At 37.8% G+C, this 11,584-nt stretch overlaps 1 protein-coding gene across 2 annotated transcripts; it reads right to left on the bottom strand.

Annotated features, from left to right (window-relative positions):
• Nucleotides 1-348: 348 nt before the first annotated feature.
• RPL22L1 (ribosomal protein L22 like 1) lies at nucleotides 349-4,210 on the bottom strand. Of its 2 annotated transcripts, none has more exons than XM_055569087.1 (4): nucleotides 4,062-4,210; nucleotides 2,159-2,251; nucleotides 1,873-1,994; nucleotides 349-610 (listed from the first exon to the last, which is right to left on the bottom strand). In XM_055569087.1, the coding sequence occupies exons 1-4, from the start codon at nucleotides 4,068-4,070 to the stop codon at nucleotides 466-468; spliced, it is 369 nt and encodes a 122-aa protein (XP_055425062.1). In that variant the 5' UTR covers nucleotides 4,071-4,210; the 3' UTR covers nucleotides 349-465. The 2 variants fall into 2 exon arrangements, with proteins under 2 accessions (XP_055425062.1, XP_055425060.1); XM_055569085.1 differs by lacking the exon at nucleotides 4,062-4,210 and adding an exon at nucleotides 3,785-3,895.
• Between the last annotated feature and the right edge of the window lie 7,374 nt (nucleotides 4,211-11,584).

Below are 11,584 nucleotides of genomic sequence, written 5' to 3'. Positions count from 1 at the left end.
GTAAGAGTAGGAAATGGCAACCCACTCCAGTATTCTTGCCTGGAGAATCCCATGGACAGAGGAGACTGGCAGGCTACAGTCCATGGGTTTGCAGATAGCTGGACACAAGTGAAGCAACTTAGCATATAACTAAAAAACTGTATAGCACAGGGAACTCTACTCAATACTCTGTAATGGTCTATATGACAGAAGAACGAGTGGATATCTATGTATAACTCATTCACTTTGCTATATACCTGAAACTAACACAACATTGTAAATCAACTACACTCCAATAAAAATATAAAAAAGTATTAAAGGAAAGCCAGCACTATATAAACAGCATACACTTAAATAGAATGTTTAACATACAGAGTAATGTTTTTTATTCACTGATAAGCTAAAGGTCCATTTCAAGATGTTTCTTTCTTTTGTATGTGTAATTAGTTTTATTAGCAAGCAAAGCCCTGTGAAGGATGGCATCATCTAGTCCTCAGACTCAGATTCATCTTCATCTTGACTAATCTGGAAGTAACGAAGCTCATAAGTCTCCTTGTCAGATGCAACCACACGAAGCCAATCACGAAGATTGTTCTTTTTAAGGTATTTCTTGGTAAGGTACTTCAAATACCTTTAAAATAAAAATAAATTTCATTACATATAATACTTACTACATAAAGGCCTATATAAGATGCACTGTCATATCCATCTTCTGTGTTCCTAGTTCCCTCTAATTATTTCATTTGTACTAAATATTGAGCAAGGCTGCTAGGGATATAAGGTAGCACTCTCAACCCCAATTAGTATCAATTTATGCCCTACAACAAAACCCTTATTCTCCCCCACCCTCACAATAAACTTTATATGGAGACTAATATAAAGGATAGCAGTAATAGTAGCTTCCTCTTCAGTCTTACTGCGACATTAGATTTTTAAATTAAACAATATGATCTCATTCTTCAAATGTTACATGCCAGTATCAACATTCTCTTCACCACCAATCTCCCTAATTTCAATCCCATCTTGGATCAACAAGAGGCAACCTGTCAACAGGGCTGAATCTTATTCACAAGCTCAAGATTATCCAGTCTTAAAACCTGCATGTGGTGCAGTCCTTATAAAAAAAGCTTTCAGCGTGGCCTGATTTCATTATTCCAATCACTCTCCCTTTACATTTTACAATTCTGAACTCCTACGCATTCCTCTCAAGCCTCCCTGCCCTCTGTCAATGTTGCTCCCCCGTTAGGAATCTCATTCCACTGGCAACACTAAGCTTACTCTCAGGTTCTCTGCAAACTCCTGCTATCCCAATCTCTACCTTCAATGCAGCAATTACAATATTGCATTTATAACAGTTATCTGCATGTCCATAAGAATCTTGGGGACAGATACTTCATCTCCAAATCCCTAGTGATTAATTCACAACCATAGCTAATATGTACTACCACCACAGGCTCCTAAGTCTTTGGCTCACTACTGTATTTCATTTAGATGAAGCTTTCCCTGACCACTTTAAACATCAACTTTTTTTATGCACTTACGCACGGCTCTTACCAACTACTTACATTACTGCATTTCATTATCTCTCTTCTATGCTTAAATTTAAGTTCCTTGGGGGTGGCTACCTAGTGTTTGGTTCACTGCTAGGCTATGCAGTAACAAACAGTGCTGTCATTACGAAGTATTAATATTTACTATCTGTCAAGAAAATTTTAATGAATGAAAACTGGCCACAGGATGAACATTAGAGAAATTTACCTTTGATTGGCTGCTTCTATTAGAAGCTAGGACACTACTCCTGTACTACACAACAGACATGTTTCTTCAAACACATTGTAATATTACAGTACCCAACACTGTTTAAACAAAACACGATGGAAAACACATACCAACCTTTTAGAGAACTGTTTCTCAGAAACGACTATGATTTTATTCTTGAAGCGTTCAATGTGAACCACATTCCCAAGATTTCCAGTTTTTCCATTTACTTTAACCTTCTCCCGCAGAAACTGTTCCTATTTTAAAACAAAAAAAATGCCACACTAGGGAAGAAAACCCTAGATATTCACTAGGGAAGGTACCCTAGGAACAGAGATTAGGTTAAAATCCAAGATTATATAATTAATTATTAGAAATTCTACTAAAATGATAAAACCAAGCTGAGTAGAGTGATACTTACAAAATTTCCCGAATCAAAAATTCCATCTTCTACTGGATGAGTAAGATCCAAATTAAACTTCCAGGTTGACTTCTTAGGCTTCTTGTCTTTCTTCTACAGAAACGTTAATGTAAGTATGGCTCTCTACAACAATTTATTCACATGTAAAATCAAAACCCTATATCAGTGCAGAGATGTACAATGAGGCTATATATGTATGAAACAGTGCAAAATTCTACACCCCAAGTTTTTCTAACCTGGCTATGAGTAAGGGAGTACACTCGTTAACTTGGTTAAAAACCAAGTTTCATGAAATCCACTGGAAATTTCCCTTGTTCATCATGTAAGTGTTTCACAACTGCAAAATTCAAGAAATCTCAAAGTACATGGTGACCTATGGTTTCCTTCACCAGAAGATTCCCAAGAATCCTATTTTTTAAATGGAAAAAATTAAGAGAATCAACCTCCTTTAAACAAGTTACCCAGAGCTTGATCAGAACTTCTAATTAGGTCCATTTTTTCCCCCCTCAAATTATCAAGACTAAGTTTTGTGGGCTTTTATTTTCCAGAGGGTACATGTTCAATTTCAAATTACCAGGTATGTCTTTACTACTGCCACCCCCTCTGCAGGTGGGGAATCAGGTAGCCTACCACTTAGCCGAAGCTCAGCTGCAAGCCAGAATGGGATATTCCTTTAATCTGTTCTGCTTTTTAAAAAAACATATTTGTGTCAAAAATTTTTATCCAAACTTTGAAACAATCTATGGTTTTTCCAGTAGTCATGTATAGATGTGAGAGTTGGACCATAAAGAAAGCTGAGCGCTAAAGAATTTATGCTTTTAAACTGTGGTGCTGGAGAAAATTCTTTAGAGTCTCTTGGACTGCAAGATCTAACCAAACAATGCTAAAAGAAATCAGTCCTGAATATTCATACTGAAGCTCCATTACTCTGGCCACCTGATGTGAAGAACTGACTCATTGGAAAAGACCCTGATGCTGGGAAAAGACTGAAGGCAGGAGAAGGGAACAACAGAGGATGAGATGGTTGGATGGCATCACCGACTCGAAGGACATTTGTCTGAGCAAGCTCCTGGAGTTAGTGATGACAGGAAAGCCTGGCGTGCTGCAGTCCATGGGGTCGCAAAGAGTCGGACACGACTGAGCGACTTAACTGAAACTGGTAGAAAAGAATACTAGGAGCTGGACTTGACTGGGCAATTTATACCTCTGAGTATTAATTAGGTTTAGAAATGCAGTTTTACCCTAACATTTCAAATGCTCTTTGGATGGCTTTAAAGCTCTTTAACCGGCTTTAGGTACTGGTTCCCTTATTTATTAAGTAAAAATTTTGAAAAACGCCACTTTTACATTCACTTAAGAGTTTTGGCTTTCACCATTTTAAAAACTTTTATCGTGAGATAATGAAGAAACCCTCTTCTCTAACTTTTTAAGTTCTCTGAAACTTCTGCAACCGCGGCTATCCCGGGAAATTGAGTGCCTCAGCTCTCTCACTCCGCCTGGCAAAGCCATTAGACCTGCCGCATTACCCACCGTCGCTTCCTAGTGGAAACAAACAGGGTATCATCGGCGTTATCAGGCGCGAGATAAAAAAAAAAAAAGTAATGGCCCAAAGGCTGTCCCACTAACCCCGTTCACCGTCCTGCCTCCTCTTCGTTCCCTGCGCTGCCACGACCAACCATGGTAAGCCAATTCGGGCCTACCTCGAAATCCACAAGACCGCATGGCAGTCGACAGCAGTTAAGAAAAAAACCCCTCACAATCTTAACGTTCTGCTTGTGTTCCTAACCGAAGTTCCCATTTTTATCCTTCCTCTGCCTAAAATTAGACGATCTCAACTCGCCAGCTACAAAACTCATCTACAACTGGCGAAAATCAGCTCACTCCCGGCAACACGAACACTCACCGGCGCCATCTTGAAGCCTGCCGCGCGATGAGAGAGAAATAGGGGGCCGGCCGCACGTATTTATACCAAAGCGTGCTGCGTCACGCGCCGAGAACGTAAGATCGCCGTCTCTCTGAGGAGAACTTGGGAGGAGCGCGGAGGCCAGTAACCCAGGAAACCGGGGGTTGGTTCGGAGGGCTGGAGGCAGTCAGTTTACTAGGGAGCGCCGGCCGGCGGGTAGGAGAAACCATTTACGATGCTGCGCTGGTGACTGCAAATGCTGGTTGACCGCAGTGGTGTCTGCGGTTACTTTCTGGGAGACCGCTCCAGCTACACACACCCGAGGGATGCAGGAAACGTTTTTCACTAATCGCCTGGGTCTTTCGTCCAAATCAGGGCAAGGCAGTGTCTCAGGTTCCTTTGGGATCTCCTGTCTCATATTGCAATTATAATCCTCTAGCAAAAAAGTTATTTCTACATATATGCTTTGACTCTAAGTCTTGTTTTCTGAATGACTGTTGAGGGAAATCAGTGTTTGGGGAGCCAAAATAAGGTTCTTGAGGTTAAAAAGAAAATCTTTTAAGAGAAAAATGCGTAGTGCTCACGTGTTCACACATGTGTGTAATTTATCTTATTTTATTCTATTTATGGGTTTTAGAGTTAATCCTGGGCTTCCCTGGTTGCTCCGCTGGTAAAGAAACCGCCGGTAATGAAGGAGACTCCAGTTCGACTCCTGGGTGGGGAAGATCCCCTGAAGAAGGGATAGCCTACCCACTGCGGTATTTTTGGGTTTCCCTGGTGGCTGAGATGGTAAAGGATCCGCCTGCAATACGGGAGACTTGGGTTCGATACCTGGGTTGGGAAGATCTCCTGGAGGAGGGCATAGTAACCCACTCCAGTATTCTTGCCTGGAGAATTCTCGTGGACAGAGGTGCCTGACAGACTACAGTCCATGGGCTCTCAAAGAGTCGGAAACGACTGAGCGACTAAGTACAGCACACAACACAGAGTTAATCCTAGAACTCCTGACTCCATCCTCAATGCCTCCCAGTAAACATTCGAGGAATATTTTCAGTTCAGTTCAGTGGCGTCCGACTCTTTGTGACCCCATGGACTGCAGCACGCCAGGCCTCCCTGTCCATTGCCAACTCCCAGAGTTTACTCACTCATGTCCATTGAGTCGGTGATGCCATCCAAAGACTATTTTGCTGAGCTCTAACTACTAAAATGTACAAGACACAAGAGGATGGATATGTGGTGGTGACATACTTGATGAAAAAAGAAAAAAAATAGTTTCTGAACTTTGAAGGATTCTAAGTTGATGTCATTTCAGAAATGTGGCATGCCTCTCAGCGTTCTGCAGTATTTTTGTTTGTTGAGATGCAACTGTCATGCAGAGGGGAGGGGTGGGCAAGTGTAGAGGCTGGGGTGGATTTTTGTTAATTGGGAGAGCAACCCTAGAAAGGGATAGCTGTGTATGTTCTTGGTGAAAATGATTAGTAATAGAGCTATGTTTAATGAAGCATAAAACATGTAGATTCTAAATAGAAGTGTTGAATTCCTAGAAAAAATTCATTTCGACTTTTTTTGCTTGTTTGCTTCAGGAACCACTGTAATTTTATTTATTTTATAAACATTAAGGAAAAAGAAGAGCAATTGGCATTTTCTCCTCCAGGGCTGCCCAGGCTGAAAAGTAGAAATGATCCTTGTACTATTGGTATTTTGAAAATAAGCCATTAATTGAGGCACTTAATACTTTATTGTTTGTTTTTGGCAGTCTTGCATGCAATGACCAAAAAATCCTTAAAACTATTAAGCCATTTGTACAAAGTGGATATCAAAAACAATATGTTTTTGAAAATAACTAGTAATCCCAAGATAATTAAATAGAAACTATAACAGAAAAAAAATCTTTTAATTATGAAAAAAAACTTAAGGAAAATATTAACCAGAAATGTAAGATAGATTAAATATTATAAATAACCAAATTTTAAACACAGATTCTCTCTCTCCATTATATACGTAGTATATGTATGTACATTGCCCATCAAGACCCTACAAATACTTTTTATTTTGACAATAGATTCTAAAACATATGAAATAATAGGTGTCTAAAAAGACCCAAGATAATTTAGAACAATGAAGGGAAGTTGTCTTTTCTGCTATTCAAATATAGATACTATAATATGTGATAGATATATTTCTAATATAACCTTCAGTCATTGGGTCTATGTTATAATAGTGCCTGAATAGAGCAGTAAAATAAAATATTGAACAATATGGCAGGTTAGATTCACAAGGACACCCTCCCATATGAAGTCACATTAAAAAACCAGATAAAATATAGTTATCAATAATTTCTAATGTATGGTTAGGTTGGTGGAAAAGCTAAAGATTTTTTGAAGGCAGAAATGACCAGTCCTCATGCTCATACCAATTTAGGGCTAGAATTAGTTCTGCTCAAATGGTATGAGACAGCTCCAGCCTAAAAAAAACAGTTTAAAAATGTGCTTGGCTTGATAGTGCCAGGCAGAAGCAAATGCAAATAACTATCTTCAATACATTTAAAAGCTAAGATTATTTAAGATATGATAAAAGAACCAGGGACAATTGAAATCAGCCATAAATTTTCTAAAAACAAGAACAAAATAGAACTTCTAAAAATTAAAAACAGAACATCTTTAATTAGGAAGAGTGGATGAGTTAAACAGAAGAGTAGACAACTGCAAAGAAAATCAGTGAATGGGAAATTACTTAAAATGCAACATAGACAAGCAAAGAGAAAATGTAAAAAGGTAGGTTAAGAGACAAAGATGTCAGAGTAAGAATGTTCTAGTTATGTCAAATGGGAGATCTAGAAGGGTACCAGGTCAGTAAGGTCCCCTGAAGAAGGAAATGGCAGCACACACCAGTATTCTTGTTTGAGAAAATCCCATGGACAGAGGAGCCTGGCGGGCTACAGTCCACAGGGTTGCAAAGTCGGACGTGACTTAGCAACTAAGCACACACGCACGCACAGAAGTACAGTAGAGAAAGTGGGGGTAAGGCAAAATTTAGAGAAATAATGGCTAAATTCTTAGATTGAGGAAGCCTCAAGCAGGATAATTGAAAAGAAATGCATACCTGAACACATTGTAGTGAAACTTCAAAACACAAACACACAGTTGTTTCCAAAACATCCAGAAAGAAAAACCAAAATGTTTATTAACAGGAGATATATTAACAACTGATTTCACATCAGCAACAATGAAAGCCAGGAACAGAGAATTATTATCTTCAAAGTACTAAGAGAAAAAAAAAAAAAATGGAAAAGGGCGTGACAACCCACTCCAGTATTCTTGCCTGGAGAATTCGATGGACAGAGGAGCCTGGTGGGCTACAGGCCATGGGGTTGCAAAGAGTCGGACACGACTGAGCAACTGACACATACACAAGAGAAAATAACTGTCTACCTAGAACTAAAACCTTGTAGCTCAGTCGGTAAAGAATCTGCCTGCAGTGCAGGAGACAAAGGTTTGATCTCTGGGGTGGGAAGATCCCCTGGAGAAGGAAATGGCAATCCACTCTAGTATCCTTGCCTGAAAAATCTCATGGACAGAGGAGCCTGGTGGGATGCAGTCCATGGGGTCACAGAGTCAGGCATGACTGAGTGGCTAACACTAACACTAGAAGTAAAAAGTTTAAAACTAACTTTCAAGAGTAAAGATGCATTTAAGATATTTTTAACAAAACTGAAAATTTGCTATTAACAACAGACCCCTAGTAAAGGAACTCTGAAAAATATACTTTGGTATAAAGAAAAATAATCCTAGAAAGAAGGGCTATCTGCCAAAAGAAATAGTGAGCAAAGAAAAGGTCTAAGATGTGCGTAAATCTAAACAAACACCTACTGCGTATAAAAAAAAGTTTATTTTGTGGGTCTGTTGTGCTAGTAATGTAGTTCTTGATCTTGGGGGTGGTTACATAAAGTGTGTGTGGTTTGTGAAAATTCAGGCTCAGTAGTTGTGGCCCAGGGGCGTAATTGCTCCACAGCATTTGGGATCTTCCCAGACCAGGGATCAAACCTGCATCTCCTGCGTTGGCAGGTGGATTTGTTACCACTGAGCAACCAGGGAAGCCCTCAATGTATGTTTAGAAAAACCAAAGTTATTTTTAAATTATTTTTAACAATTGCAGTTTCAGAAGTAAGATTTTATTGCTATACAATGCCAAAATAATTCTGAATAATTGATCAACCTTTAAAATAAGAACAAGTATCTGTTTTCATTGCTTAATTTTATTACTTGTCATTTTTATCATAGTCATTCACCTATTTGTGTCCATTTAGATTATTTCCATTTTTTCACTACCATAAGCAATGCTTTGAGAAACTTTTAAAGAACAAAATTATTATTTATCCTCTTATGCTGAAATAAATGGCTCATGAAAGGAAATATAAAGAAGTAAAAAAGATAATGCATAAAAATATCTAAAATCACACCTGCTTAAAATAGCCATTTACTCCTTTGGAACATGCATGTTTATGAATGTGTATTTATATATCTATATCATTTAGATTATACAAGTAATTTTATACATTTGTAAATATTAGTTGGTACAATGCATACTTTTTTGAAATTTAAAAAACTTTATAAACTATTTCAAACTTAAAATTGTAAAAATATTTCAAAACACAATGTATACATATATAAATACATGAAAATCTGGTAAAGAATATATAAATATATATGTGTGTCTATATATTCTTTATCTAGACTTTTACCGACTATTAGCATTTTGCTCCATTTATTGTTTTTTATCTACAATATATCTATATATCTATAAATCTTTTTTATTGTATCTGGATTTTCAGTCATAGTTGAAAGGAAGCCAAGTTATAGAGAAATTCACCCATATTATCTTCTAGGTCTTGTAGAGTTTATTGTTTCCATTTGGACCTCTGCTTCATTTGGAGTTTATTCTTATGTATGTTGTATGGAATTCATTTAATTTTTTCCAAGTTTATTTTTTTCCAATTGTCCCAGCACAATTTAGCTAAATAAATATTTTCCCAGTAGTTTGCAATACTACTTTTATCAAATACAAAATTTCTGTGTATATATTTGGGTCTATTTTGAGACTTCATATTTCACTCTTTTGGTCTGTTTATTTGCCAGTACCTCACTCTTTTCATTATAGAGTCTTTGTGTGTGTGTGTGTTAAGTTGCTTCAGTCCATGTCTGACTCTTTCAACCCTATGGACTGTAGTTTTCCAGGCTCCTTTGTCCAGGGCATTCTCCATGACAAGAATACTGGAGTAGGTTGCCATGCCCCCCTCCAGGGGATTTTCCTGACCCAGGGATTAAACCCACATCTCTAATGTCTACTGCATTGGCAGGTGGGTTCTTTACCACTGGCACCACCTGGGAAGCCCCATAGAGACCTCATAGTAAGTTTTAATTTCTGTAGTGCTAGTCCCCACTGCCCCCACCCTGGTGGGCTGCCGTCTATGGGGTCACACAGAGTCGGACATGACTGAAGCGACTTAGCAGTAGCATCAGTCCCCACTTATAGCTCTTTTCAGTATTTTTCTAGCTATTTCTAGCTCTTTTCAGTATTTTTCTAGCTATTTCTTGTTTATATTTCCACATGAACTTTTTAGCAACTTGCTTAGCTCCATAAAAAAGCTTGTAGCTTGAGGGGGCTGCATTGTTTATAAATTAAATTAAGTAGAGCTAGCATCTCAATCGGAGAAGGCAGTGGCACCCCACTTCAGTACTCTTGCCTGGAAAATCCCATGGATGGAGGAGCCTGGTAGGCTCCAGTCCATGGGGTCGCTAAGAGTCAGACATGACTGAGTGACTTCACTTTCACTTTTCACTTTCATGCATTGGAGAAGGAAACAGCAACCCACTTCAGTATTCTTGCCTGGAGAATCCCAGGGACGGGGGAGCCTGGTGGGCTGCCGTCTATGGGGTCGCACAGAGTCGGACACGACTGAAGCGACTTAGCAGCAGCAGCAGCAGCCGCAGTAACAGCAGCAGCATCTCAATAGTGTTGAGCTATCAGCCAAGAACAAGGAATATCTTTCCACCTGTTTAAGTCAGATTTGTGTCGTTCAGTAGTGTTTTATAGTTTATATAGGTTTTGAAAAAATTTTTGTATGTTTCTTCATTGTATTTTATCTTTTTGCTGGTCTTCCTTCCATTATATATCTTCTAATTGGTCATTATTTTTGTATATAAAAGCTGTTGTATGTTAATCTTATATTCTTCTACCTTGATGAATAATTCTATTGAGTTAGCTTTATCATTGATTATCTGGGATTTCCAGGTATTCTATCAGATCATCTAAAAATAGGAAAGCTTCTTCTCTTTTACAGTTCTAATGTGTCTTAACTGTTTTCTGTTGTACAATAGTATTGGCTAATACTTTCAGAACAATATAATAGTTGTCAAGATAGTGGGCATTCTTGTCTATTTCTTGACCTTACTGAGAATGCCTTCAGTGTTTTTCCATTAGGTAAATGGCTAGCTTTTACAATTTTACACACAAACACACACCCACATGTGATCATGCACACACATACACACATATAATGTTACATATACCATGTTATCATGTGTAAATGGAGATATATTTGTGGTAAATATTCATCCACCTTTTTTTCTTTGGAAGAGTTTTTTTTTCACCAATTTCAGGTAAAATAATTTGGTTTCAGAGATCCCAGATAATCTCTGCTGAACTTTAGTCCCAACTTTGGCAGCACTGGTCTGATCTTGCAGTTAGTAAAACCTACAGTTACCTTTTTTAAAATGGCCCACTTGGGTTGTTACAGAAACCTACCTGTGCTTCATGCAAACAAGTTGTGGGGGGAAATCAAATTTATTGCACATGGAACATAGCACTAGTAACACAAATAAGGAATTTTTCTATAATTTCACAAACCTGACACAGCTCCCATTTTAGAGAGATGTTTTGAGGATGGGTTTTGTTTTATCCAAAGTTTTTTTTCAGCATCTATGGAGAAAATAATATGACTTTTCTCTTTAGACTCATTAATATAGTGAATACTATTAAGAGAGATTTCCTAAGATATTAATCTATTTCCTTGGGAGTGAATTGATAGATTTCATATTGATTTATTTTGCATCTCTGATGTAAACTCCATGTGGGTGTGGGTATCATTTTCTTCACATGTGGTTTGAGTCTATTCACTACTAGTATAGTATATTAAGATATTTGCATGAGTACTTGTATTTATTTTTATTATCTTTATCAAGTTCGGGTATCAATGTTATACTTGTTTTGTAAAAAGAATTTGGAAGTTCTAATCTTCTATGCTCTAAAACAATCTATGTAACTTTGAGACCATCTAGACTAAAAGTTTGGTAAAATTCTCCTGTGAAACTATTTGCCTGGTTTCATTTTTGGTTGTTGGGTTTTGTGTGTGTGTGAACAATTGCTTGATAACTTTCTCTGTTTTAAAGTTGTTCTATTTAAGCTTTCTCTTTCTATGGAGGTTGATTCTAATAACCGTATTTTCCAAAAAAATCGTATCATGT

This window comes from Bubalus kerabau, chromosome 2, assembly GCF_029407905.1.
Source record: "Bubalus kerabau isolate K-KA32 ecotype Philippines breed swamp buffalo chromosome 2, PCC_UOA_SB_1v2, whole genome shotgun sequence".
Classification (NCBI taxonomy): domain Eukaryota; kingdom Metazoa; phylum Chordata; class Mammalia; order Artiodactyla; family Bovidae; genus Bubalus; species Bubalus kerabau.
This window is presented reverse-complemented; position numbering and strand designations above follow the sequence as displayed.

Bases quoted from the DNA above. Each gene is read 5' to 3' on its own strand.
- RPL22L1 (XM_055569085.1), bottom strand. From the start codon at position 3,880: ATGCGGTCTTGTGGATTTCGAGGTAGGCCCGAATTGGCTTACCATGGT. The intron at 1,995-2,158 runs GTAAGTATCACT...GTTTTAAAATAG, and splicing joins TTTTTGATTCGGGAAATTTT to GAACAGTTTCTGCGGGAGAA. The intron at 611-1,872 runs GTTGGTATGTGT...TTTATTTTAAAG, and splicing joins GAGAAACAGTTCTCTAAAAG to GTATTTGAAGTACCTTACCA.